The sequence below is a fragment of the Lipomyces doorenjongii genome (genome assembly GCF_038497915.1).
Source record: "Lipomyces doorenjongii strain NRRL Y-27504 unplaced genomic scaffold V1508scaffold_23, whole genome shotgun sequence".
Lineage (NCBI taxonomy): Eukaryota > Fungi > Ascomycota > Lipomycetes > Lipomycetales > Lipomycetaceae > Lipomyces > Lipomyces doorenjongii.
Window position 1 is genome coordinate 141,177 of NW_027118090.1, and position 27,897 is coordinate 169,073.

Here is a 27,897-nt window from a genome sequence, read left to right on the forward strand (position 1 = left end):
TGTGCAAGTCGTTACTCTTCATCTAAAATTTGTAAAATAATTTTGCGATAGCCATGGAGAACACGGTAATAAGCGTAGCCATAGCAAGGTTGACCTATTATTAATGTCAGAGTAAGATGCCCATTCAACAGTATGAAGGGTGATTTACCTGATTGTTGCTAAGAATATTGCTCCCAGACACGACTTTACCCTTCAAGACCATTTTCTTGCCACCTTCGACTTCGATAATCTTTCCTCGGTCGTTTACAACCGATTGCTGCAAAACAGCTCCCAATAACGAGTCCACAATACTCCCCACGAATCCAGCAAACGTGATCGCAACAACTAGTTTTAGCCTGGCAGCAATCGACCAGGTATGGCAGAATGGTGTGAATATGGCAGCAATGACACCGATAATGGCGCCCCCTCCAAGAGCTGCAGTCAATCCAGTTTGCGATACGCCTCCATTGGTGCCTGGTGGGCATTTGTGCAGAGTCGTGATTAAAATGGGCGATTGTTTCGACAAAATTCCCAGTTCCGACGACCATGTATCTGCCGTGACAGCGGCGTATTGACTATATATGAAGTATGCGTCAATTCCTAAACTGTGAATTAGGACAACATAACTCACGCGATGATCCCAACAGTCAAAACATCGGAGTTCCAGCACTTTGTTGTCTTGGTGAAGAAATGAATCAGGATCAATATCGTGGCCGGAAGCGAATTCGCCATCACCTGTATTTCATTGCGTGGTCCCTCGCCTCCACCTGCGGTCAAAGTACGTTTAATATTGACCTTAACCTATTCGATATCGTTAACGCATATCGCTCCGCATATGTGCCGTTACACCACAGACCTTTGTAAACGCAGTTGAAGTTATGAAGAAAGTGAACAGAAGCACGGTGAAGATCGACCAGGGGTGAATTGCATGGATGAGTCCGACAATGACGGCCGCAAATATTCCCCTCGGAGTCAGCGACTTCCGCTTTGCGGCACGAGCCATCAACGCGAACACTGCCAGGGAGCGCAAAAAAAGTCCAATAAACCCCATATCTGCTCAATCGGTCACCAGAGCGCGTCCGGATGCCGCGGTAGCGTTGGTTGCAAAAATATCTCGACTATATAAATAATGCCAGCTGCGCGCGTGTGTGCCGAGGCGCGCCCTCTTAATGCTGCGGCTGAATACACAATACCCTTAGGTTAAGGCGGACAGTGCATGCCCGGCCAACTTGGTATCTAGATAGTGAGCTGGATATTTTACATGCGACTAGTTTTGGCAATATTAATTGCAGCAACTTTGATATTGTCCCTGAAAGCGTTCCAGAACACCAAGGATACCATATCTCTGATGACCTGGTCTCAGAAAACGTTCTCATTACAAGGCCGCAGCCGAGGATGCTACCTCGTCACGGATGAAGTCGTTCAGAGTTTACCGGAGATCAAGGACTTCAAGATTGGTCTTTTGAATTTGTTTATGCAGCATACGTCTGCCGCGCTCACATTGAACGAGAATTGGGATTCTGACGTGCGACTCGATATGACGGACGCGCTGGAGAAAATTGCGCCTGAGAGCGGGAAATATAGACATGATGCCGAAGGTATTTCGTCTCGTGCAGTGACGATCTTCCCGGATCCCTTGCTAAATTAGTGAATGTGTAGGAAGCGATGATATGCCGGCGCATATTCGAAGTAGCTGTATGTTTTAATTTACCTGGAGTAATATGTCCTGAAATCTGCACATTGCTAACAAGACCTTAGTGATCGGCGCTTCGGTCTCGATTCCAATTAAGGATGGTCGTCTAGCAACGGGCACATGGCAAGGAATTTGGCTGTGCGAATTCAGAAGATACAGACATTCGCGGCATATTGTTGCTACAATTCAGGGCGAGAAGTTCAAATAAGATGACCACCTGACTGAGTCATCGGCGATAATGTGCAGGTAGATATATATTTGTATAAATTGTATACAGTTGAGACATATTTGAGCATTTGGATACATATTCTATCTCGTAGACCGAGAATGCCCTGTATCAACATGGCTCCATGTCGCATGATAAATTGACTATTCAGTCAGCCAGCATGTCGGTGATCTGCGGAACCGCTGCGATGTACTACATATTGTTCTACGAATCACCGAGTTCAACATATCTTCAATTACTCTTAAGCTTATTGCACTACTGATATGCGGCATGGTTGGTTATTATGGTTAGCATGGAGATCATTGTGATATGTCACTTCTCAACCTGATAACTTGTTAAATTATTATGCACGGTCGAAGGCTTGTCCACACGTGAACGCATCTTTCTGTTAAACGGTATAGTACCAGTTGAAGTTTGGCATTTGTCTGCAAAACGACAATAAAGCACACCGAGTGTCGGAAGCATAATTATCTAAACCTCAATGCGACAACAGCCGCCAACACTCTACGAAATTTTTGGCATACCGGACAAGAAGGAGATGTGGGCCGTGAAGATGGAACTGCGCAATATGCTCCTAGCCAATCGTACATCCATTGCGGATTCGGGTCTGCCAAAGAACCCCAAGGTCTAACTGAATCAGAGGATGTGCGAGTACAGGTCGACAAATCAAGAACACACAGTGCCCAAATAGAATTCATGCAGCTTGGAGTTCATTCATGGACAAATTCTCACTACAGCTCCTGTACGTCCTCTCTTGTCATTCAATCCACGACCATCTTGATGTGAAGACTGTCATCCCAATGGTGTACTTGAGACTAGACAGCCTACAAGTAGGTCTACAACGACAACCCATATTCCAGTTCAATAGTGCTTATAGCTATCTCTACTCTTCATAATTTTTGCTTTCTTTCATTGACTGAGTGATGTCAGGGTAGATAAGATGTCAGGCAAAGTGAATACTGTGCAAGGCGATGATAAGCATGCTTTTGGTTGCACATTAACCTAACCCTGTAATTAGAGTTCCATGTTCCCGACCCGAACGGACCGCTGCACATGTATCAACTTTAAAGTCAGATTCAATATCGTCGTAAACCACGAGGTAATTCGATAGAAGCGTGACAAATGGCGAATAGAAACGAATTGGTTGCTAGAGATGAGTCATATGGCTCATCTTCAGAGGAGGAAGAGGATGACCGACATGTGCAGGTCGAGGCCGGATATACTGAGGTGGAGAGCGACGAGGCGTCGTCTGAGGAGGAAGAAGCGGTCGAAGTCGAAGAGGAAGATGACGATGACGAAGAGGATGAAGAAGATGATGCTGACGAGGAGGATGAAGATGAAGATGAGCCACGATTGAAGTATACGCGAATTGTGGATCTTCCACCGACACTGTTCTCGTCAGACCCGTTATCATCCTTTTTGGCACATGAGCAGTTTCTCGTTTTTGCGACGCATGGTGGAACGTTACATGTCACTACTCCAGACCTTAAGCCCATACGAACATATCGTGCGCATTCAGCATCAATTCTTTCATTGTCTACCGATGGAACAGTAATTGCCTCGGCATCTTTAGATGGTAGGGTAGTAATAGCTTCAGTTACAGACGCGAAGGATATTTCAGCGTCAGACTTCTTGCGACCCGTGCATGCTGTTTCTCTTGACCCAAATTTTCAAACTACAAGAACATTTGTGTCTGGCGGAACAGCCTGCAGTTTAATTATGTCGGAAAAAGGTTGGTTGGGACGGCAATCGGACACAACTCTATTCCACGGCGAAGGTCCTATCGATGCAACAGACTGGACGGGAGACGTTATTATTGCTATGAATGATTCTGTGAGTTTAGTCGTCCATGAATGATTGGATTTAATCTGATTGTCCTCAGGGAATTCATTTGTATCATGCGCCTACCAGGTCCCGAATCTCGAGAATAGCCCGACCGACAGACGCACCGAGGGCAGATCTATACAGACCACGGATATCATGGATATCGCCAACTAAGGTCTTAGTTGGTTGGGCGTACGCGATCTGGATTATCAAAGTCACCAAGACCGGTGACTCGACGCCTGCGCTCAGCAATTCGTCTGTGGCGATTGTCAGCGAGCGCAAATCCGAAGTGGAGACAATGTAGGTCATCCGATTTCATATTGCCGAAAAGAGTACTAAGTTGGCACGTAGTTTGAGTATCGATGGTCTTGTTTCCGGTGTTCTCAGATACGACGATGAGTCGCTTCTAATATTGACGTATAATCCTCCACCACCTCCCTCTGAAGACGCTACGAGACCCCTGGCTCTCACGCCAGAGATTCGTCTGGTGTCGCCTACAAGCGGTGAAGAATTTTCAGCGGACCAGTTATCTCTTCGCGGCTACGAGCGTCTCGGCGCTAACGACTATCATCTCGGGGTATGGAACGGCACGAAGACTCTCGACCGAAAGTTTTACGTTTTGTCGGCGCGTGACGGTGTAGTTGCTACTGAGCGCGACGAGAATGATAGGTTTGATTGGCTGATAGAAAAGAAGAAATACGAAGCAGCATGGGAGATGAGCCAGACTCTGGTCGACAATACACGCAGGAGAGATATTGGCATTCGATGGATCGAGTCACTTATTGACGCCGAGAATTGGCGAGAAGCCGGTGCAGTGCTCAAACGAGTTCTTGGCGCCACACAGATTCCGCCCGCATCGGATAATGATGAAGAAGAATCTGACCTTGAAAAGACATTAAGGGAAGAATGGGAGCGATGGGCGTGGGTTTTCGTTACGGGTGGTCATGTCACCGATATCGCAAATTATCTCCCTGTTTCATCGCCGGAGTTGTCAAGTGTTATTTATGAGATGGTGCTCGGCTACTACCTAACAAACGACAAGGACCAAATGTACAAGTTTCTGGATAAATGGCCAAGTGAGATATACGACGCCAAGAGTATAATCGTATCAATGGAAAGCAAGCTCAAGGAGGAAGACGATCGGAAGCTACGACAGAACATCGCAAAGTTATATGTTTCGATCGGAAACCCAAATGCAGCGATCCTTCATCTTCTGCATATTCAAGACCCCGCCGCCATTGACCTTATTCGCGATCAACATTTGTTGCTGTCGATGCTTCCATCTATTCCAGAAATTCTCACAATCAATCTGACTTTCGAAGAGTTGGAGTCCGCGCCAGTTTCCGTGATTCGGCAGAAATCGGCAGAAGCGGTTTATCTTGTCGTTGAGGGCCGTTTGGAGCTGTTACCGGAAAAGGTTGTGGAACAAGTCATCAATTCTGGAATGGAGGTGATGGCGTTTTTGTACTTGGAGCGCTTGCAGGAGATTGATGGGTTTGCAGCTCAAGGGTTTGCGGATCTACAGGTTAATTTGTACGCTGAATACGATCGGCCGAAGTTATTGGATTTCCTTAAGAAGAGCAATAGCTATAATTTTGAAAAGGTGTGCAATTTTTATGTGGTTAATGGATGTAGTAAGGCTAACTTCGGTATAGGCATCTGAGATTTGCGAGAGGCGAGAATATATCCCCGAACTAGTGTTTCTTCTCGGAAAAACCGGCCAAAACAAGAAAGCATTAATGCTCACCATCAACAGACTGCAAGACGTCGATCAGGCCATCACATTTGCCAAATCGCAAGACGACAAAGATTTATGGACGGATTTACTTGATTACAGCATGGACAAGCCCAAGTTTATCCGTGCATTGCTAGAGCAAGCGGGCACGGCGATAGATCCTATCACACTTGTTAAACGGATTAATGAGGGCATGCAGATCGAGGGGCTAAAGCCTGCGCTACAGCGGATTCTCCACGAGTACGAGCTGACATTGTCAATTGCGCACGGGGCAGCTATGATTCTCAACGGCGAGGTCGACGGATATTCTGAGCAATTGCGTTGTGGTCGAGCGCGTGGAGTGAAGTTTGAAGTTGATGATGTGGAGCAATTCAAGTCGTCGGATACCCTTATCAAGTTTTCCTGTGGTCATTTATTCTCAGAGCGAGGATTATTGACCAGGAACGGCGCGCCTGGCGAAGATGAGGATGTTTGGCTGGGTGGCGGTGTTCCGACAGTGATTAAGTCCGTCGCTCAGAAAGTCACGCATTTAGCCTTTATTCGGGAAAAGCTGAGATCGAAGGACTGTCCCACGTGTGCAGAGGAGCGCGCAAAGAGCAGAATATAAGAGTCAAATGGCGATCTGATGAGAGCTGTATACTTAGAATTACGGTTGTATATTGGAATTTGATCTTGGGTGTCTTTGTCTTGGCTTTAGTTTGATCACCTGTTTGGAATGGTATTAATTTAATCGAAAACAATTTATTCGAAGATGCTGTTGGAGTGTGTATGGGAGCGATTGGGTCAGGGTCTTACGATTGACTGGATAAGCCGCGACATTACATTCACTTCATTAAGACGAATTTGAATTACTGGTTAGTATAAATTTAATTAATTAGGATGACTCCACATGGTATGCAGAAACATGCATTACTACTCCCCGTCAACCAATTCACAGCCCTAATGTAATTCTATATTCCAGGCGCTTGAAACTCGCCCGTTCTCGACAGCATCGTCCCGAGCCCAGCGTGCAACTCGACCTGAAACGGAGCGAAACTGAAGCTCTCACCGTCGATACTGATATATCCCGAATGCGCCTTCGGTTCAATCCGGTACGCATCGACTTTGTAATAATGCAAATACTTCGAATCGAAATGTTTTCCTTCCGCGACGCCGAGTAAAATTGAGAAGATTTCTTTTTTGGGGATGGACGAGTCGATTAGGACCATATCCAAATATCCATCACGCGGGAGTGCGGCGGGGAAGAAAAGTGCGTCGGAGGACATCCATGGCATTTTGCCAACATAGAAGACCGCCAAGGACGAGCTATCAATGGATTTCCAGTCTTCCGGGACCGGATCGTGCACAGTGCCGTATTTTAAGTCGGGAAGTTGTGTGTGTTCGGATGTGGATGTATGTTGATTGTTTTTGTGTTCCTGATATACTTGTCTTATCTGCGTTCGAGATTCGTGTAAAATACGGACGGAGACTCTGCAAGGGTACTTTGCGCCCGCCAGGACGCGCATGATGAGACCGACGGTGAAGCGCGATTCGCCCATCCATCGCATGTTTTCAGTGCCTAGATCGCAGTCGGCGATCATGCCCAGTGCTTGTGACAGGAATGTGATATATCGTTTGTTGTTTTGTGTGAGCGAGCAGAGATCAACGGAGATTGGAATGCCTTTGACTACACTTAACGTCGCAAACGATAAATCATTCGACCCAACCAGATTATGACAAAGTGCATTGCCAGACCCTGACTTGTCAGCACAAATATCTTCAATGTTATATACAAAAACACTTACCACACGGAAGCTGGCACACAGGCGTCTTAAATGCAGCAGCAGCGTTCGTCCGCTTCGACAGTCCATTAAAAACCTCATGAGGAATTCCATCTCCAGAGCAACAGACAATCGCGTCATAACTCTGTTCCAGTCCCTCCATATTCTCGATAATCTCCGCCGCATGCCCTCTATATTTCGTCTCAATCTCCTCTACCCGACACCTTGCCGCCGTAAGTATCGGAGAACTGTACTTCTTATAGCGCGACATGGCCGTACCTTGTCCGCCGAACGGGTTAATCAGTACCAATAATCGTTTGTTCCTAATCGTATTTCTGTAGGATCTCTTCAACAGATTGTCGATCCAGGCTTCGCATGCGCGTTCGTTCTGGGCGTCAATAAGAAACGACACGCGGTCGAGTGTGGCTTTCTTGTCGTTCTTGACTTTACAGTAGTCTATGGTGAGTACTGCCAGTTGGGATTGGAGTGTGGACGGAAGGAGTTCCGCCCAAAGTACGTTGAAGTAGACTATCGAGTTTTGCTGCAATCGCGCTGATGATGGTGCTATCCAGGATATTGTTAGCTTAACTCAAATACTGGGACGCGATGTTTAGGATGCTTACCGGACACACATGAAATTGAGGAGAAACAACCTAAGGATGGCTGGCTACTGTACGCTTCTAGACATGCACAATGTCAGTCACTTGTCTTCTCAATTACTATAGTAGATGAACATACGAGCATGATCGATCAGCAGAAATCGGTCCTCGAGCAGCAGTCGCACGCGTACCCTATCGGCCTGGGTATATCCTACTATCGAATCCGGCAGCGGCATGTCTAGCGCAACTTTTACTTTTTGCAAGTGCAAGTAGATAAGTATATATTCTTAAATGTGTAACGAGTGGAATAGAACCAGCAGTCGCAAAATAAGCTGATAATGCACGACAATGACCGCTGTCTGGCTGGGGATTTGTTGAATTGTTGCAGCGGTGGTCGGGTTGCGCGTCAGAAACCACGGGGCTAAAGGCTACTCCGAATGTAGCCTAGCGCGGCGATAAGGTTTTTTGAATGGAGTTGCCTTGAACAAAGATAGACCAACGGTTAACGAATACAAAACAGAGAGATCATATACAGGCACATACATGATATTATATATGTAGACCTCAACCAGCAGTAATGCAGGACGTTAACTAATTGCTTTACGTCTGTTGTTGCGAGAAGTAGCAGTCGACCAGCAGTCAACCTTGTTCTGGTACCAGACCACGGGGCAGACGGCCACCCGGACTTTAAATGCCTCTGCGGATTAGGGTTGAAAGATACATAAGATGCGATTCTTGTTTTACTTCATGATAACGTCTCTTAGAACAGAATTACCGTATCAGGCACGAGAGCCGCTAGTAAAGTAATTAACCGCTTCCCAACTGTGCAAATGCAATTTATTATGTCGCTCTCAAATCAGCCCCAGCACACTTTTCATCAATCAGAATGTGCAGGCAGACCAAACTATACCAACCCAAGATCCCTCAATTGCATTCAGCAGGCACGGTGATAGGGGGTTTCCCACTCCACACTTGACGACCAGTCCGGTTTGAAAGTTACTTGTCTAAACTATCATCTACATATTCTTTGGAAGCAGCTCCACTACTCTTTATCCATTACACATATTTCGCAGTAAACAACATGACGGCGATATGAAATATTTTAAGCATATACATTAACTTAACAGATAACAGACAAAAACTCAAAACATCTAATACACTTTCATATCATTGACTCACTTTCGTATAACTTAACATGACAAAAAAGAACAATACCAGAACAAAAAACACACGAAACAACAAAATTGTTCTTTATCTTACTCCTCGTCCGTCTAGAATACTCGTGCATCCATTCATGATTTCCTACCCGAGTAAGTGTACATACCATTACCAATCATTCTCATATCATAATACATTTTATAATAACCGTCATGAATGAATGTGACAAGAAAACTAAAATATACAACGATAATGCACGACTATTTACCAGTTTCTACCCTGTCCTACGGACGCCAGTGTGTTGTGCGAATGGTGACAGGTATGCGTTTTTTAGCCGCTAGTCGCCGCATTCGCAGCCGATGATGATCGACGAGCCGCTTCAGAAGCGCTCGTGAACGACGCCAATACTGACGATGGCGCATTTGGACCACTAGTCTCATCAACACACAGTCATACCAAAAAGTACAAATAAACTTACGTATCGTTGTGATTCTGTCCAATGGGCTGCACCAATCCAGAAAACGTCGACGGCAAAGAACTCGCGAAATTATCAGGTATATATTTACCTATTCCTGTTAGCCCTATCCACGCGACTACTAGTCTTCCAGACAAAAGACCTACCAGCAACACACGGGGCAATGATCAGCGCCAAAAAGACAATCAACAGCACAAAGTACAACGTCGCGTACTTCCGCACCATGCGCTTTCTCAATCTCGTCTGCTTCATCGAGAAAATTGGCGGTCGAATCTGTCGAGATGGACGAAGCCAGAACAGCATCATAGAGTGCCACTTATCCACAAATGGAACAATGAGCGCAGGCATCTGAACAAACAACAAGATGTGGCCAAGAATAAAATCCGAAGAGAACATGGACAACTCCACGATCTTGCAGACGTACTCGCGCGATGGCTGCGTGAACGCCATCCATCCCATGCCAGAACCGTACCATTTGCCGGACCACCACGCGCGGTTGGCGTGGTCGTGCTTGAATTCACGAGTGAGCACAAGGACAGTGAGACACTTGAAGACAAAGCGCTGGACTGACATGGCGGCGACGACGCCAAGCAATGCCTTGTTGAATTCCCATCCTTGCAAAAGCCACATAACTTCAAAGAACACAATCTGGATAATCACAGCGATAGCATGCGCAATAGCAGCCACAACTGCAGACGTCTGCTTGCAGCACAAGGACAAGATTGGACCTGCGCAGCACGCAAGACCGAATAATCCGGCAAGCACACCAGCGTTGATAACAACAGGTCCGAAAGCGACAATCGCAAGGCGCAGAACTGAATTGACCTCAGTTGCGTTCTTGACACCCGTCTGAGCGTTGATATACCAGTAGGGAATCACAGCCGTGACAGCGACAATCAACGGTCCGACAATCTCCGAGAAGAAAATGTTCGTGAAGTGCGCTCGCGGGACATCACTGATCGAAGCCTCAGATTCATCACCAAGAGTCTTGCGCTTGTATCCAGTAATGCGGGTTCTGATCAGTCGGCAGTATCCAATCCATGAGTTCTTATGCCACTTGGTGTTACCGCGAGACAACCAGCGGATGAAGTCGCGATAGTCAATGAAGAAATCGGTCCACGCAAACTGATGCGGGTTATACAAGAACGGCGACTCGCAAAACGCAAACAACGAGACCCAGAACCACAACAATGCCGCATTCCAAACAGTCAGCGTCGCGAACAGCAGCATCAAGAACGACCGAGCACCAAAGTAAATTGACGGGCCAGCAAATCGGGAGTACAACACCGAGAAAGGAATACGGGTGAACGCGAAACCACGACCGGTACCGATGTATCTCGCACCACCGAACGACAAATCGGTTAGTAGTGAGTGCGCGTAAATCTGGCAGACAAAGACCTCGAAGAGCGGCGATGTCGACAAGAAATGTTTGGCGAGACGCTTCGCCGCATGCCATACGCCACGCTCCATGATTTCCTGGACGACCAGCGGGACGAACGAGATGAAGAAAACGATGAAAATTGAGAGAATACAATGCTGAACCCAGTCGACGACAGGAGTAGTGTTATAGCAACCAATCGGCACTAGAGGATCCGTGATCGGCTGGTTCCTGTTGTAGTAACATGGAATAGTCTCATGAGCGAGCGAACCAATGTTCAAGAGAACTAACATGAAGAACTGGACAGACAAGATGATGAACAAGTTGTTAATATGGAATCCGGGGTGTGCGTAGTAGAACGACAAGAATCGATCCAGCGGAAGCTGAGTTCCAAGATAGTAGTATTCACGCGACAACATCTGTTCACCCATACCGGTACCGATCTTTGTCGTGAAGTTGAGAATCGAGCCAAAACCAAGATCACGTCCCTTACCGCACTGATAGTACTCGCAGTGCTTGATACGACCGCCACGAATCAACGCGTTCATACCGGCGTAGATATCCTCGTTCAAATGGAGACCTTTCTGGGCCTTGGACACACCACCACGAGTTGTCATAAAAGTCGCGTTCAAGAAATCAGGGTGACCGTAGTGCAACTTGCCGCCAATCTGCGCAAGCGTACGAGCAAACAATGTACCGAATGTCTGTTCTTTGCCGGCAGCAACGTCACCGAGTACACCAATATTCTCTGAGAAAATGTACTCGCGCGCACCAAGGATTGCGACCGGATTTGTCATCTCGGTGTGGACACCGGGAGTATACGGATTTACGTTCTCAACCGTCATCTCCTCAAATTCTGCAAGAACAGATCTGATCTTGAGACATTCCTCAAGATAATTGTCCTGATTGGCATCAATCAGCTGGATGTATTCACCACGGTAGAAAATGAGCGCATGATTCTGGTTATCACTCTTGCCGTCACCCAAGATTGGGTTACCAGACAATTGAACGCGGAACTTCGGTCGACGCTTGCCGTTCTCCATGATTTCACAATGTCCATCAATCAGGGCTGAGAAAATACGGGGCTCCTCGCCTTCATTCAATGGCGGCTCCTCGTCGAGATAAGCAATTTGAAGATCAGGATACGCGCGAAGTAAGAACTCGGTATTCTCCATTTCATCGGGCTTGAACTTGGCCAAACGCTGCATAGACACCAAGAACTTAAACTTTCTGCGAGCCATGCGCTCGAGCTCGCGCTCAAGCTTGTCAGTGTTTCCGCCAAACATCTGGACGACCTCTGGGTTCTCAACACGGTAGAGCAACTTGATTGCACGCGAATAGTTCATGAAACCAGAGATGGTACGGTACAAGGTTTGGTATCGCAGTGAAGCCCAGATTCGAGTACGGAGCGTGTATTCGGGAGCGGCAGTCTTGAAACCAATACAGTAGAATGGCAAATCATCGATCTTCGACTTGACAGTATCCTCATCCTTTTCAAAGTTCATGGATCCGTCGTAGTTGCCAGTCTCCTCGGCTAAAATCTTGGTGTCCTTGACGAAGCAGTCCCACTCGGTCGGATGCAAGTGCTTGAGGTACTCAAGAAGCGTGACGCGAGCGAACTGGTCATCCTCACGAATGATCTCACGCAAAGATAACAAGATCTTCTCGGAATAATGTGGAACAATAACCGTGAACGTAGGCATGTTATCAACGGGAAGAGGTTCAGGGATTGGAGTGGACAACGACTGCGCAAAGAAAGAGATACGGCGTTCAGCCTCGGAGCCAGCCGGGAAGAACTCGGCTTTGAACGAGTGATCCTCCTGAGCGACGAAGAACGTAGGAGCACGGAGCGTGCGTTTTCCTTCTTGTTCGGATGGGACCTGTTCGGCGTCAGTTGTGCTCAATGACTGTGTCACAGTTGAATTCCAACTTACCTGATGGTACAACAATTTTTGGACGTGGTCAATAGCCAACAAATGCTCACGATACATTGAAATAACAATGGCGTTCCAGATCTGGGAAATCAAAACCTTGGGCTTGTACTTGACCTCCATATCTGTCGTTGCAAGAACCTTGGAGTAAATACGCTTGGGCAGGCGCGAGAAGACATTTCTCCAGGGCGTCAAGATGGAGACACCGAGATAGAACGAGCGAGCAACGGAGAAGAGAGCGTTCCAGATAATGTACCACATATACGTGTCAAGGAAGAACAACACGAGATCGGTAACATACATCATGATCAAGACAATATGCGCTTGCTGACGGCAGAGAATGTCACCAAAGTACTTCTCACCGACGCAACGATCGATCGTGAGCACAGATAAGACACGAATTGAATCACGGAAAGAGAGAGTCAAGAACCAGTACGACTCGACGTACTTGGCTGCAAAAACACCGACCCATAGACCGTAGGACATCCACATGTCGTTACCTTTCAGTCTCGGGAAACTTGCGGTAAATGTCTGGTTCGCTACATAACGACGGCTGTTCTTAGTCATGAAGTTGCCAAAGAGTGAACCGAGCGGTACGACTGCGAAGAAGAGGAACGTAAAGAGCGCGATGAAGAACTGAACAATACCCAGAATATGGGCACCTTTGTTATACTCGTCCAATTTAATGAAACCGAAGATATAAACCGATGGAGCTAAGTTGACGATGAAAAACACAATGAGAATCAATAGACGACGCGTCAAGTGCTGAGCACCGGCCCACTTGCGAGGAACAAATGCCCACTCTGCGAGAGTAGCTATAATGTTGATCAGCGAAGCAACGGCACCACCGAGAGCGACAGACGACCAACGAGACTGGGCCGTAGGCTGATTGTTGAGCATCTGGTTATAGTTCTTCGTGTAGAGAGTTGGCGAATTGAAGGCAGTGTAGAACCAGAAGACACAAATGTGGATAATCCAAATTCGATTGAAGTTGACGGCCAAGTGGAACCATGAACGAGTCTCTTTGTATGTCTTGAAAAAGACCTTCTTCCACTCAACCTCCCGAAGATGTGGGTAACGCTCTGCAGCAGGAATATCGACGAGACGGCTGCCGTCTTCGAGGACGATACGCTCGATACCTTCGGGGTACCAGAACAGTTGGTTGATATCGTCATAGCCAATTACCTTGTTGTGGTCGCGTTCGCGGCGGACATACTTGCCGTCGATGATTTCGTAACCCTGGTCTCGCATGAACAGGTAAATCGGAGTGATGACGTTCTTCAAGAAATCGCCCTCCTCGACAGGCTCAACCCGATTCTGGCACTCTGGAGACTGCAGGTAATCATCTGCGCATCGGAAGATAAAGCACAGGCACTCGGGGCAGAAACGGACCTGGTTAGCCTCCCCCCAGCAGAGCAGGTAAAGCGCAATCTGGCGCGTGCGGTCGTGCTGAGACATTTGGTTCATGCGAGTCTTCCAGCGGTACTCGGCAGCCTCGAGACTGTTGTCACCTTCGAGCTCTTCGAGAGTCTGCTCTGGGTTGTCGACTGGGAGGACTTGGGGAGTCTTTTGGTTTTTCTTCTTGAACATCTTCGACTTTGACTTCTTTGTGTGCTTGCCAATCTTCATGTTGCGGAATCCAACTTCGTCGTCGAGATCGAGGTGGGCGGCAAAGTACCACTTTCTGTAGTTGGCATTGTCGCCGCCGATGTAATCAGCGTGGAGCGAAAGGAGCGCCTGATTGGGAGTCATCCGGGATGCGCGAGAGTCAAGCAGGACCATGAAATGATCAAACATGTTGCGCATGGAGTCACGCTGGAATCCGAACTTATTGGTAAGATCGATGAAGATGTCCTCGATCTCTTCCTTAGATAACGGGATCTGGTTGTCTGAGGTCCAGGTCGGGTAAGGCTCACGCGACAGGATCGCACTGCCGTTGGGTATAGCGTTCTGGTAGTCGAGGCCATACACAGGAGTCGATGCGCCTGACGATCGGTTGCCGTTGAAAGAGACTTGAGAAGACGAGGGTCTGTAGGCACGATTCCGGCCGGCGACGGGTGGAGCCTGGAATCGCTCGTCGCCGCGGCCGTAGTAGTCCATCTCGGCAGCACGAGCCATGTCGGATCTCATAGTGAAATCCGAAAAGGTCTCGGAGTCGACGTCAGAGTCACGGCCACGGCGCTTTCCCTTACGAGGGTCATAGGGAACCTGAGAAGCAACCGGGGCGTCTGAAATTGTCAGTCATACAAAATTGGAAGATTCAATTTGGTGGCTCACCATATATTTCGGCCGGACTAGCCGGGTATGCTTCGGCGGGATATTCACCGGCATACTGCTCGCCGTAGTATTCACCCTGACCATCGTTGGGATAGTAGCCGTCGTGTGGCTGGTAGTGGGCGTCAGCATAAGTAGAGTCCTCAGGGTCGTAGTATTGGCCGTCAGAGTAACCGGGATGGTCGTATCCGTTGGAATATTGGTCGTAGTTGTCATGCGCGCCATCGTAAGCTTCTTGGCCGTACTCATCCTCGTAGTATTGTTGGCTCTCCTGAGGATATTGGTGGCCGTCATGCGGCTCGTCGTATTGTTGACGAGAAGCCATGCCTGCAGGCGCGACTGAACTGGACGGGCCTCAGCAAACGGTATGCTCAACAGAGCTCGGTAGAAAAGACGGGAGGTCGGAGTCGGAGATGTGAATATCTACAAGCCGTCAGCAACATATTATTGACAAACGAGAGCACGAGTATTGACGACGGAGTAAGAAGCTGAATTCAATATAGACAAAGACGAAATCGGGGAGCGCCCGAAACGCGACTGCGATAATTACGCAATATAAGTTGTAATATTGAAATATTTAATAAAACTCGCGTCGTCTGGAACTGCGTGCATGAAGTAAAACATTGGACGTACAGACACAGCGGACGAATGCGTCTGTGGTCGTCTTCAACCAAAGCGAATCGATGCGACACTGACAGGAGAAAGAGCAGAAGTGGAGACGCGAGAGAGAGAGAGGGCGAGTGAGAGTAAGAATGAGAGAAAAGAGGTTGCGAGCAAATCGCGAGATGGCAGAGTGCCAGTCGCAGGCAGGATAAAAATAGGCAGGGGGGCGCACTAACTAATTTTTTTTCTCGGGGATTTCTGTGCGGATTCGTCGCGAAGTCGAAAACGTCAAAGCCGCAGTGACACTGGCCCCAGAACAGTGCTCCCAACAGGGGCACATTATACGAGTCCGAGACTGTTTAGAGTGGGCCGGCCGCCTGTTGTGGGTGTGTTTTGCACCAGAACAAGTCAGGCCAGGACCCAGGAACGAAGCTACTTTACGCATCTTGAGTGATTGTGTGGCGTGTGCGGTTGCAATTGGCACATTACATGGTCGGATATGCCGCCGGTTGCGCGTGTGAGTCGCGCGACGCGTGAAATCGAAATTGAGGGCCCCACGGGGCTATTCCGAACCCGGCCTAGTTCCTGTGACACGGACGCATGGTCAGGAACGCGCTAGGCAGGATCTGGCCATCACCGCCAGATCAGGCCGGCTCCAGCAAACGCGCGTCTGTGTTTGCCTATTCCGGCAGTCTTATCGCCTGCATGTGATTTATAGAATAGAAATTAAATTTTCTATATTTATACGCAGCACAACGTGATACAATGTATTATTGGAGGGAACTCCCTATCGGAGCATTTGCAAAAAAATATCCGGTCGATCAGGGCACAGACGCGGGTGGCGTGGCGCTGTGCAGGCACCCTAACGGATGAAGTGGCGACTGGAACGCAACTGCGCAGGCTTTTTAGCTAGCGCTGCTGAGCACACTGCACAAGGGTCTCGTTCCCAACTGCATGCGGCTTGCTGGCGAATCGCAGACTAGTGCCGGCCGATCTGTGCTACGCCACCAAGACGCAATAAAATATATGCATGCATGCATGCAAATTCTCCGGTCGGTATCCGATCCGAGTCCGCCTCCAAGACTCGGGACGATAAAATCCCGGGTCCAATTCTTCGTGGAATCTCAGTGGAATTATAATGTAACTCACTTAGTTATGGCAATTGGACTTGTGTGATTATACAAATAATACATAATGGTACGGTATCGAATGCACGCACTGCCAGAAGTAGTACATATTCTGTCTTCCGAAGAATCCGGAGAATTTAAGCATTATTGGCTGATGTCTAAAAGTGCTTGTAAGCAGAGGGCAGGGGCCAGTTATTATTGGGAGCAAACATTCCCAGCAAAGCCAGAGTGACGCGTCACCTACGCGTGGTTTTTAAGCTATACAGGGTTAGGTCATACGTCATAGCTCAACCACTACTGGCCCTCTTGACATCGTGCACTTAAACTGTTAAGTTCATCCCTCGATTCTAGTGGCTTGCGAATTGCGCGTGTTGATCTACATCCGCTATTCCTATTTAATTCTCCGAGCCTTCGGAGTTCTTTTGGCCCACATTAACTGTCAGTCTTTGCGGAACTCTCGGCACAGCCTATCCGGCCGGTTAATTGTTTACGCTGGAACGCGTGCTCTAAGACCGACCCGAAGAGTTGACACATCCGCGTCAACATCCGCTCAACATGGCCCAGCTCTTCCGCACAGAACAGGGTCACCTGCAGAAATCATCCACGTCGCAAGACATCATGACCACGCCTCGCCAATCCCAAGAACTTGTGCAGACGTTCATCTCAGCCGCCTTTGGCTGCATCACTTTCCTCCGGTAGTCTTCCTCCAATCGACATAATACTATGAAGATTGCTAACAGAAAATAGCGGTCTGTTTTCCGACGACAATTACATCGAAGAACGCTTCATCGGAGGTTCTGCCACCACGCCACTGAACCCCCGTGACTATGTCCGTCTCAAGAAACTCAAGCGCGGCCTCTCCGACCAAGCAGACATCTTCCTTGACTGGATCGAGCGCGGCATATTCGATGCTCTCGAACACAAATATCTCAAGGCTGTCTTGTTCGGCATATACCTCGACCCGCGTCATCCCACCGACGTCGCCGAGACGTATACTTTCAATGTCGCCTACCGCGAGGATAACGCGCCGGACTTGGAAATCACTGATGATCGCGGCGAAAAGATCACTGTCGGTGTAACCTACGATGACGCGCGCAAGACATTGCAGCAGATGATGCGCAGGTTTATTACTCTCACGCAGACATTACCGCCTTTGCCCGACGACAGGTACCTAACCATTCGTCTCCTCTTCGACGACTCCTGTCCTCCCGACTACCAGCCGCCCGGGTTCAAAGACGCAACCGACGACAGGGAGCTTCAGTTTAGTCTAGAAGATGGCGAGGAGATCGACAGGCAGGACGCCGGCACGCTGGTCGCCGGTTGGCATGCCGTCTCGCTCAAAATCGCCAGTCTGCCAGAGCGAGAAGAGTACACGCAGCTACTATCCCAGTCGCACGGGTTGTCTAGTCAACTCAGTTCGACCCCGAAACCGAGGAAGAAAGTCAGGGTCGAGAAGGCTCTGGTCGATATTGAGGAGCCAAAGTGGATTGCGCCGACTGTAAAGACAAGGGCAATGATCTTGCAGGACCAGCACCGTGACCGCGCATCGCAGGCTTCACAAACATCCCAGGGCCAGACCAGACATGCCCTTCAGCAAATGGTATGTCCATATCCGAATCTGTAGTGCTCATGAAGTCCCTGCCCTAACAAGCTAGTTCGATACTGAAGTTCCAGTCGAGTCCGACACCCAGACGCTGTCTTCTCAACAAATCCACTCCAACTCCGCTGCTCCGACGGTATCTGCATCAACGTCCACATCGAAGTCAGGAACTACTATCCAAGTAGCCCAGCAGCCGCAGTCTAATTCAGCAGCAAAGAAGCCATCGAAATCGTCGAAATCGTCTCAGAAGTCCACACCGGCGTCCACGAAGAATTCGTCTGCGCCGCGCAAGCCTCTTCGTTCGAAACCAGACACACACGTCAACTCACGCAATCCGACTTCCGTTACCGCAGCTGTCGAAAATCTCTCCCTGTCAACCGCGTCACCATCTACAAAGTCGTCCCGCCGCGATTTACTCGGCTCCCACAACTCCTTCCTTGACGAAAACGACCCTTCCTCAACACTCGTAACCTGCGAATGTGCACATACTCATGACAACTTCGATCTCGTGCAATGCAGTAAATGCAATTCCTGGAAGCACATCTACTGCTACGGCTACTCCCACGTCCGCGACCCAGCTTTGTCTGACCAATTTTTATGCTACGGCTGCAAGTTCGCCAGATTGAGTTCCGAGACGATAGAAAAGCTGCGGCAGTTGGCACTGTTTAGATGCGCGATTAAAGTCGTGTACGATACGAGACGGCAGTTCGCCAGTGGTCCGTGGAAGCCAAATTATCTCTCTGAATTCGCCAAAGAACTGGGTTTGTCTTTTATCTCTATCCTTGTCGTTATTTACTGGCATTTATTATTGACACTCGACGTCCAACAGTCTCTACAACAGATGAAGTCAGACCAATCCTCCGTCTTCTCCGCCGCGAAGGCGTACTCATATTCCACAGCTCCACCACTGCCCACCGCGCCCGCAAACATTCCGCTGCCGCAATCCCGTCGTTAGTAAAAACAGTTGCGATCAAGAATACCATGAAAGGGAACTACTTCGATCCCGCGGAGAACGTCCTCGTCGTCGTATGTTCTGGGAAGAGCGATTCATGGTATAACGAGAACAGGGACGCTTTGCTAACAATTTAGGCTGAACGGTTGAACGCGGCTATGGAGTTGATCTGCGACGAAGACCGCGCTTTGATTCCTAGCGATACAGAAGACGGTCAGGATACCGCCATGCCAGACGTCAGCGACGAACCATGCCTTCCAGTTTCGCCACCGAAAAGGAACACCTCAAATTCGCGATCGATGACTGTCAAGGCCACCGGCAAGCGCCGAAAGAACAGTACCAAAGTCACGACGCCACGATCTTCAAGTTCGGCGACTAGTACACCGGATGCGACGATGACTATGACCACCACGACTGCGGAAACGACGTTTGTCGAGCCCGAGTTTACTCCGGAACGATTAGGACCTGTGCCGCCGTTGGTATCTACGCCAACTCTCTGTCCGATTCCAGTCTTCCCTCCCGAACCAATGATCACTGGTCCACCTATCGACCTGACTGAGTATATCCCACGAAAGAGAAAAATTAGCGTGGTTGAGGAACCATTGAATCCGACGTATTGAAACATTGCTTGCTTTACTGACAAGTGTATCTTGCTAATTGCATCGAAACACACGAATTTGCCCCTTGCTTAACCTCCTTCTACGTACTACTATTGCTCTGTGTTTTGCTATGTTGGCTCTGAGATTCTAATGCTTTTGCGCTATTTGAAGTGTCTCGATAGAATTGGCTATGTAGTGTGTAAGTTATAAGTAAATCAAACTAGCTTGGTGAACATGCAGCGCTATTGTACGATTGACAATTATTTAAAGCCCTTAATCAACAGCAACTGTCCGTAAATGAATTGAGGGTCCACTTGTGTGGACTTAAAACGCCAATTTCTTGTCCTATGGGCGTCATAGTGTTCTTGTGTCTATCGGTCTACATGCCTACAGCTATTCCAATCCAATAGTGAGACTACGATAGTTAGCAGAATCGCGGCCCGACAAAAGCACATTAGTTTGACTGGAGTTTGACTGCTCTGCTCCCGCTTCTAATTAATACATTGCATCGCATCGCAATAGAAATTGCAATACTGGAATGATCAAACAGGGGCTGGATACACTATGTGGTATTCCAAGTAGGTGGGCCATGTTAAATTTATCTCTTGACATAGATGGGTTGGACAGAAGCTGTTCCGAAGTACAGAGCCGAATCAGTTGCCGAATCCAAAGATGTCAGCAGAATGAGAAATTTGGTACAGTCGCAGAATCATTAGAGTTAGTACGTTCAGAAATATATATACGAAGAAAGAAAAGCCTTCTGAACTCCAAGTTTACACTGACGTTGTATTATTAGGGACAACTGCTGTTGCAAGTCTGTGGATAAAAAGTACCATGGCCAAGCAGTCTTGAGTAACAAGACTCACTAAGACCACATTTATGCCTTTAATGCAGAAGTTAATTCACATTATGTCTGTATCGCAATTAATATTGTGCATTTATGCTCTTCGGAGGCTTACCCCTCAAGGCACAAGACCCATTTCATCGGGGACTGTGCCGAGTCCAACGAGGTGGCTGTTCAGAGTATAAAAGTTTTTGAACTTTCTCCAGTACCCGGACAACACTGATCTTTTTGGTAACGAGTCTACGTCGTTTAAAAGAGTTGATCTTCGAGGATTGGTTAAGGCCCCAGCAATCGTATTGATTGTTCTGTTTTGTTGTGTAAGTACTACTTTTAATGAGCGGGAAAATATGGTGGGAATGAAAGAGTACGGTGTGATCTGAATCGTCGTCTTACGGCCGATGATTTTTCGTCAGTACGGCTGGGAATAAATATAAGGATTGTGCGATCATACCTACTGGACAGACAGCATCTGGAATCGTTGAGTGGGCATACTGAGCCGGGTAGTTGTCTGTCAATTGACTTTCTTTGACGTCCAGTCATGCAGCGCGCCCATATTCGCCCTCGACGTCTACATCCTAATTCAAATCATTTGCTGCGTTGTGTATATGCAATTGGACTCTAGTGCTAATTTGTTGTTGTTCTTATATCAGATCTGAACAATCGTGGATCATCTTGACTAATTTTTCGCTGTTGCCCCTCTTTTTGTTAACATGGCCTCGGTTCCGCAATTCTATTGTACGTCCGTTTTTACGTCAGTTGTTGCAAATAATTTAATAATAACGAACTCTAGTCCGGACGTCGAAATTAATCGGGCTGACGGACGCGGCGCCCCGGTACGAGGATGTTGAAGGATTCCAACAGTATGTTCTGATCCGATCATTTAATTTCACGGTCCAATTAACAGTAAAATAGACCGACGGGAAATCTTCGAACTTGCACATATTCACCATCTGGCGGACACTTTGCGTATACAACTGCCGACGATGTCAAGATCATAGACTCTACGTCCGGAGCCGTTTCCCAGACGATTCCAGTGCCGAACGTGTACGAAGTCGGGTTCTCTCCAAAAGGAAGCTATCTCTGTACTTACGAACGCCCCGTCAAACTTGATGATGGCCAGAATGCGCATCATAATTTCAAGGTGTGGGATGTTGCTACCGGTGAGAAAATATCACAGTTCGTGCAAAAGAATCAAACTATGGCGTACGTATTCTTCTCCATTTCATAAGCGTAATGTATGACTAAATGTGATGTAGCAACTTCCAATTCACATACGACGAGAAATTTTGCGCAAGATTGGTCCCCAACGAGTTACAATTCTACGAAACTAAGAAATTAGGCGGTCCAGCATCGCACAAACTACGTCTCGAAGGCTGCACTGCGTTTGCAATATCCCCTGGCCACAGCTACTACATTGCGATCTTCGTGCCGGAGCGCAAGGGAAAGCCCGCCGTCGTGGACGTGTACAATGCGCCAAACTTTGTGCGACCATTGTCCACAAAGTCGCTCTTCAAGGCCGAGCGTGTCGTTTTGAAGTGGAATGATCTTGGTACTAGTTTGCTTGTGCTTACGATGACAGAAGTCGATCAGACTGGCAAGAGTTACTATGGTGAATCAACGCTGCATCTTCGCGGCATTGCTGGTAACTTCGACAGCAGAATCACTCTCGACAAGGAAGGTCCGATCCACGACGTCGCTTGGTGTCCCGATTCGAAGGAATTCGCGGTCGTGTACGGATATATGCCCGCGAAAACTATGATTTTCAACTATCGAGGCGAGACAATCCGTACGCTTCCACTTGGTCCACGCAACACAATCTTATACTCCCCGCATGGCCGGTTCCTCATCCTCGCCGGATTCGGCAATTTGCAGGGCGAGGTTGACATCTATGACCGACAGAATGCGTACAAGAAAGTCTCCACCATTGACGCGTCGAATACAAGTGTGTGCGAATGGAGTCCGGATGGCAGGTACATTCTCTTCGCGACCACGTCTCCGCGTCTGCGAGTCGACAATGGCGTCAAGATTTTCCACGTGACCGGTAAACTCGCGTTTGTCCGCGAAATGAACGAACTATTTTCTGCCTCATGGCGACCGGAGAGCGCAGACATCTATCCGCTGCGGTCAACCATCTCTCCTGCTCCAGAGCCGCACGCGTCTGCGACTGCGGTCGAGGTAAAAACTCCAGCGAAGTCGGCCGGGGCATATCGTCCGCCCCACGCTCGAGGCAGTGCTACACCGCTGCTGTTTAAGCGCGAGGATGAGGGTGGTTTCGCGGTTAACGCCGTTGATGCAGCTCAACAGCGCGTGAAAGCCATGCGAACAGTACCTGGCGCTGCCTCGAAGGAGGATGATGCTACCGGCGAGGAGGGGTTGTCCAAGACGGCTTTACGCAACAAGAAGAAGCGCGAGGCTAAGAAAGCTAGGGAATCTACTGAAGCTGCGGCTGTGTCCGAGAACGTTAAGGAGCCAGTTGCTACTAATGGCACTTCAACACCTCCACCGCCACCGCCTGGTCTCGGCATCACGAAGAACGGAATTACCTTCAAGAATCCGCAGGATGAGAAGAAGTACCGTGGTCTGATGAAGAAGTTACGTGCAATCGAAGACTTAAAAGTGCGACTGGACAAGGGTGAAAAGTTGGAGGATACACAAGAAACTAAAATAAAGACTGAGGCGTCGGTGCGGAGTGAATTGGCTGCATTGGGTTGGAAAGAAAAGTAGTCGGGTTTTGGATGTATCAATTTTGTATTGTACCTTTGTGTGTTATGTTTTTAGATGGCAATGATGCATTGGTTTTTTGCTTCTCATTCGTACGATGAACTGTATATTAATTAAGAGCATAACCGGACATCCAATGCAAACACTATATAATACAATATTAAGATAACAACCAAACACTCCGTAATCCTTATGCATCACTTATTACGCAGATCAACGATTTTGAAAGGAAGGCCGTCGCGAATAAATACATGTCCAGCAGGCAACTTGGCGTTGGTGTATATGTTGTTTTGCGAATGCGGGTGAAATGTTCCCGGTTGACGACAATTTGTGATGGTTTTAATGCCAGGCGGATCAGTCAGTCGGAAGACGCCCCATCTGTAACATATTAGCGTCACAATAGTTAAAGAAGATCGAGCTGGACTTACGATGGCTCATGCATAGGTGCGCACACAATCGCAATGGACTCTGTGAGCATTAACTGGTATGAATTCTGCGTATGCAAATCCACAGATGACAAAAAGCATGTCTGCGTAGGATGCGTCTAATGAGACATAAGTTCCCGTCCGGGGATCACATGTGATCAAATAGCAACCAAACTTACATGGATCCATCCTAACGTAAACAAATCGTTCTCATCCAAAAAATTGAATAATCCCTCTTCATCTTTCGTGGCACATGTGTCACTCGTGGACTCCTGTTCAGGAATCACCAAATGCGTGATAAAGAAAGCATTGCGGTTCAGGATCCCACACAGAATTCCACATGTCTCCAATTTGTTTCGGGTATTCGGCAGCGCAATTTCCAGGAAAGATGTACGCAGTTCTGACGGTAAAAATACTGTGCGCAGCGGCGCACCACCTTCTGTTCTTGCTATCGATTTGTGCTCAATGCTCTTGCTCGGTAGTGATACTATTGCGGGTGATTCTGCGGCATACTCATATGAAGGAAGCTTTTGTGGCTTCTCAGGCGGTAGCACAGACGATATCGAAGGCGGATTCCCGATGTCACGCGATGGTAGTGAAGGATATGAATATTGATGATGCGGAGCAATATCTGGTTCCGCTTCTCGCGTAAATGACAGTTGTGGCTGCTGTTGTAGCATTAACAATTCTGGATGATCCGCAGCACCAAGTCCACGCATATCAAGAGAGTAATCCACATTGTCGATTACATCTGTCGAGTCGGTATCCATTTGATCAATTTCCGTGCCCTTTCGTAATTTGGCAAGCTCGTCACGTCGCTGAGCAAGCTGATGCTGACTCTCTTCGTAAACCGCATTCAATTTCTCAATTATCGGCTTCAATTCCTGCAATCGGGACAATATCGGCGTTACTTTCTAGACTCGTGCTTAGTACAGGAATAAGATATCCCGCAAACAACCACACCTACCTTCGACAGCGACACTAATTGCGTCCGCTCTGGTGCCGTCTTTGCCTCTGGATGAGTGTGCAGGCGATTCAATACCAGTTGCGCATATCTCAAATACAAAATATACGCCTCATCATACGCATCTTCGTCATCGTACACACGCGCCTGTCGTAATATGGCGCTCGCAGACCGGATCCAATACCGCAGATGAACAGCTGGATCGAAGTCATATTCGTTTGCAGCAGCAGAAAGCTCTGCTATCGAGCGCGGAGACACCGGGGAACCACTCGATGGCATCTCTATCTGTCTTTTATTCTCCTTCTTTATACCAACGCACAGTGCGGTGAACCACGAAAAAGACGGTTGCTCTAATATTTAAATTATGAGACGAGCCTACGTAATCACCAACGAGGCACCAAAGGTCAAAGAACGCCGCAGTTCAACCCGTGAATCACGTGATGTGAACCCCTAAAGGTTAGCGTTGCCGGCCGCCAACAGTCGGGAACTTACCATCTGAATGATCCGTCAGACAAGACAACCACATCTCCACATCTGACGCATTAGAGTCATTTTGACTGGTTTATTCGAAGATATGAAGCTAAAACTACGATTACCGTCCTCGGCCAGTCAACTTGTGACCCTGAGTGACGATGCTGTCGTGACGGATCTGCTCAATGAAGTCAGGTTGATAAGCGAGCTGAGGAATGCAATCGACGTGCAGCTCAGGAGCGGGTTTCCGCCAAAACCGCTCGATCTTTCAAACAAGAGTGCAAAGATTATGGAACTGGGCGTGAGATCCGGTGATCAACTTATCGTTAGTACGGTCAGCAGTGCAGTCGAACTGCCGGACGAGGTCAGGAACCTGGTTGCAGGGTTCGGAACGTCATTACCAACCAGTTCACCAGCTCCAGCGCTGGACACGTCGAAACCAGGGAATGAGTTTATGCAGCAGAAGACGGATGACAGTACGCGGCCTCCGGAGGTCCCTTGTGGGCCAGACAACGTTGTTGTATTGCGGGTTATGGACGACGACAACTCATGCCTCTTTCGCGCCATCGGATACGCTCTGCTACGGAATCTGGATACGATGCATGAACTGCGCTCGCTAGTTGCTACTGCTATTCTGGAGGATCCGGTCGAGTATCCCGATGTTGTGCTTGGAAAACCGCGCGAGGAATACTGCAAGTGGATAAGCAGATCAAATTCATGGGGTGGTGCTATCGAGATTGCTATTCTCGCGAAGCACTTTGATATCACGATATGCTCTATTGATGTTGCCACGGGACGAGTAGACTCGTTTAATCCGAATCGGCCGACTTTTATTATCGTCGTGTACAGCGGAATTCATTACGACGCGGTTGCACTTGCTCCAGAAGGGGTGGAGGCCACGTACGAATTCGATCAGACTGTGTTTGGCGACGACGCTGCTGGACAGCAAGTCCTGACAGCCGCCGATGATCTTGTTGCGTTGCTCCGGAAAAAGCATTACTTTACTGATACTGCTGGCTTTTCGATCAAGTGCGAAATATGCGGATCGGTCTTCAAAGGGGAGAGACAGGCGCAGTCACATTCGGAGAGTACAGGACACGCACGGTTCCAGGAGATCAGTTAATAGATCATATTGTATATAGTCAGGTTATTGGAAGACAAGAGGGATTCATTATATGGTACTGTATTATTATGGTTTTTGGTTGTATTTGGCGGCGTGTATTGAATTCGACTGTAAATGCGCCATTTGAGTTACAACATGTTTTATATTCTTGTAGACATCTATACAGCTAAACTTTCTCGTTCTCCTACCCATGTATTATACCGAAGATCCAAACAAACGCCACTCCATTTGATATGATCATTTCTTGCGATAATATAAAATTACTCGATTACCATTTCGCTCTCCATTTTCTGCTTTTCCTGGGCATCTTTATCCTTCTCCTTTTTGGCCTGCTCGTAAGTCTGTACGAACTTCATATACTTCTCAACGCCAAGACCTGACCCAGCGTCTGCCTCGGCCTGCGAGTACGGTTGCTCTTTGAGCATGCGGACTCTATCCATCACAGATCAGGAAACTGCTCTCCACACGAAAAGTCAGGGAAAATAGACATACCGTCGTTTATGGTTTTTCCCCCGTCGATGAACGGTCTTTGCGAAGTCGGTCTCAAAATACTTGGCACACTCGATACAGTAGTATTGGCCCAGACCAGGCTTACTTTCGTCCAGCGGCTGGTTTGAGAGTTTTTGTACTGATGCTTTGGAAGAGAGGTCTTGGTGAACTTGGTCGAGGTCGCTTTAAGCTACATTAGTCACAGGACTGCACGATGACAAAGAAATAATAAGTACCGCGTCCTCCGCTTTGTTTTTGATCTTCTGATAGATCCCATAATTGTATTTCTGATTGTAATTGTCGTGGATTAATTCTCGACAAAAAAAATTCGGCGACGAGCGTTGGGAGGTTGAGATGAGCCGCGCCCAAGATCCGATCCGAGACTCAAGCCAACTTCCAAAGCCCACTCAAAAGTTTAAAGTTTTTGAAGCTGGAGTCGGTCAACCTATACTTCTAGATTTGGTTGTTCACAATCCTGAATTATCGACGACTTGTTCATTCGAAGGCATTTATTTCATACTCGTGGTTGCGGAAACACAGCATAGCTCAATGAATTCGATAGCGTCTCTGTGTCGAGCGCCGACAATGGTTCGAACTTCGTCTCTAGTACTCTCGAAACCCGGTGTGAGAGCAGCTATGCGCGAGCGATCAGTAATTGCGAGAACCGTTGATGTGATAAATAGGCGACGTGGACTGCAAACTGTCGCTAGAGCTGACAGTACACGATTCGCGAAGAATGTGGCGGTGGGTGTGCTGGCATTTGCCGGTGCGACGGCTGTTGCTGGGTGTTTAATTAATCAGCCTGTGATTGCGGAGCAGGCTGTGGATAATATCGGCGGTATGTTATACTTGTAAATATTTAGTGTAAATCTGATGGGTCGATATTCAGTGTACGCGTGGGGATGTAACGGCAAGCACGCTGTTGCGCCAGGAATTAAGGACGAAGC

At 48.0% G+C, this 27,897-nt stretch overlaps 10 protein-coding genes across 10 annotated transcripts; 5 read left to right on the forward strand and 5 right to left on the reverse strand.

Moving 5' to 3' along the window:
- Nucleotides 1-22: 22 nt before the first annotated feature.
- Nucleotides 23-1,030, reverse strand: V1508DRAFT_404241 (integral membrane protein DUF92-domain-containing protein; the record flags this gene model as incomplete). The annotated part of the gene is made up of 4 exons (XM_066938612.1): nt 23-94; nt 149-554; nt 611-780; nt 836-1,030. The coding sequence occupies 4 exons, from the start codon at nt 1,028-1,030 to the stop codon at nt 23-25; spliced, it is 843 nt and encodes a 280-aa protein (XP_066795945.1).
- A 119-nt stretch (nt 1,031-1,149) lies between these two features.
- Nucleotides 1,150-1,760, forward strand: V1508DRAFT_417120 (uncharacterized protein). The gene has a single exon (XM_066940302.1). The coding sequence runs from the start codon at nt 1,241-1,243 to the stop codon at nt 1,625-1,627; it is 387 nt and encodes a 128-aa protein (XP_066795946.1). The 5' UTR covers nt 1,150-1,240; the 3' UTR covers nt 1,628-1,760.
- Nucleotides 1,761-2,808: 1,048 nt separating this feature from the next.
- On the forward strand, nt 2,809-6,236 carry V1508DRAFT_120762 (uncharacterized protein). The gene is made up of 4 exons (XM_066935922.1): nt 2,809-3,731; nt 3,781-4,022; nt 4,074-5,325; nt 5,378-6,236. Exons 1-4 carry the CDS (start codon nt 3,021-3,023, stop codon nt 6,062-6,064), a joined length of 2,892 nt encoding a protein of 963 aa, XP_066795947.1. The 5' UTR covers nt 2,809-3,020; the 3' UTR covers nt 6,065-6,236.
- Nucleotides 6,237-6,284: 48 nt separating this feature from the next.
- Nucleotides 6,285-8,395, reverse strand: V1508DRAFT_417124 (ATP-NAD kinase-like domain-containing protein). Its single transcript, XM_066940303.1, has 4 exons — nt 7,956-8,395; nt 7,841-7,897; nt 7,242-7,781; nt 6,285-7,192 (listed from the first exon to the last, which is right to left on the reverse strand). Exons 1-4 carry the CDS (start codon nt 8,050-8,052, stop codon nt 6,408-6,410), a joined length of 1,479 nt encoding a protein of 492 aa, XP_066795948.1. The 5' UTR covers nt 8,053-8,395; the 3' UTR covers nt 6,285-6,407.
- A 1,053-nt stretch (nt 8,396-9,448) lies between these two features.
- Nucleotides 9,449-15,357, reverse strand: V1508DRAFT_354394 (1,3-beta-glucan synthase component-domain-containing protein; the record flags this gene model as incomplete). Its single annotated transcript, XM_066936912.1, has 4 exons — nt 9,449-9,540; nt 9,596-12,707; nt 12,762-14,986; nt 15,036-15,357. 4 exons carry the CDS (start codon nt 15,355-15,357, stop codon nt 9,449-9,451), a joined length of 5,751 nt encoding a protein of 1,916 aa, XP_066795949.1.
- A 1,960-nt stretch (nt 15,358-17,317) lies between these two features.
- On the forward strand, nt 17,318-19,317 carry V1508DRAFT_404247 (HORMA domain-containing protein; the record flags this gene model as incomplete). Its single annotated transcript, XM_066938613.1, has 3 exons — nt 17,318-17,457; nt 17,510-18,362; nt 18,418-19,317. 3 exons carry the CDS (start codon nt 17,318-17,320, stop codon nt 19,315-19,317), a joined length of 1,893 nt encoding a protein of 630 aa, XP_066795950.1.
- Nucleotides 19,318-21,467: 2,150 nt separating this feature from the next.
- Nucleotides 21,468-23,481, forward strand: V1508DRAFT_432509 (eukaryotic translation initiation factor eIF2A-domain-containing protein; the record flags this gene model as incomplete). Its single annotated transcript, XM_066941952.1, has 4 exons — nt 21,468-21,492; nt 21,548-21,617; nt 21,670-21,960; nt 22,014-23,481. The coding sequence occupies 4 exons, from the start codon at nt 21,468-21,470 to the stop codon at nt 23,479-23,481; spliced, it is 1,854 nt and encodes a 617-aa protein (XP_066795951.1).
- Nucleotides 23,482-23,559: 78 nt separating this feature from the next.
- V1508DRAFT_455726 (uncharacterized protein) lies at nt 23,560-25,247 on the reverse strand. The gene is made up of 4 exons (XM_066942624.1): nt 24,871-25,247; nt 24,083-24,817; nt 23,907-24,022; nt 23,560-23,856 (listed from the first exon to the last, which is right to left on the reverse strand). Exons 1-4 carry the CDS (start codon nt 25,144-25,146, stop codon nt 23,676-23,678), a joined length of 1,308 nt encoding a protein of 435 aa, XP_066795952.1. The 5' UTR covers nt 25,147-25,247; the 3' UTR covers nt 23,560-23,675.
- Nucleotides 25,248-25,368: 121 nt separating this feature from the next.
- Nucleotides 25,369-26,650, forward strand: V1508DRAFT_417144 (uncharacterized protein). Its single transcript, XM_066940304.1, has one exon. The coding sequence runs from the start codon at nt 25,442-25,444 to the stop codon at nt 26,459-26,461; it is 1,020 nt and encodes a 339-aa protein (XP_066795953.1). The 5' UTR covers nt 25,369-25,441; the 3' UTR covers nt 26,462-26,650.
- On the reverse strand, nt 26,540-27,365 carry V1508DRAFT_417145 (uncharacterized protein). The gene is made up of 3 exons (XM_066940305.1): nt 27,187-27,365; nt 26,954-27,133; nt 26,540-26,893 (listed from the first exon to the last, which is right to left on the reverse strand). The coding sequence occupies exons 1-3, from the start codon at nt 27,225-27,227 to the stop codon at nt 26,722-26,724; spliced, it is 393 nt and encodes a 130-aa protein (XP_066795954.1). The 5' UTR covers nt 27,228-27,365; the 3' UTR covers nt 26,540-26,721.
- Nucleotides 27,366-27,897: the final 532 nt, after the last annotated feature.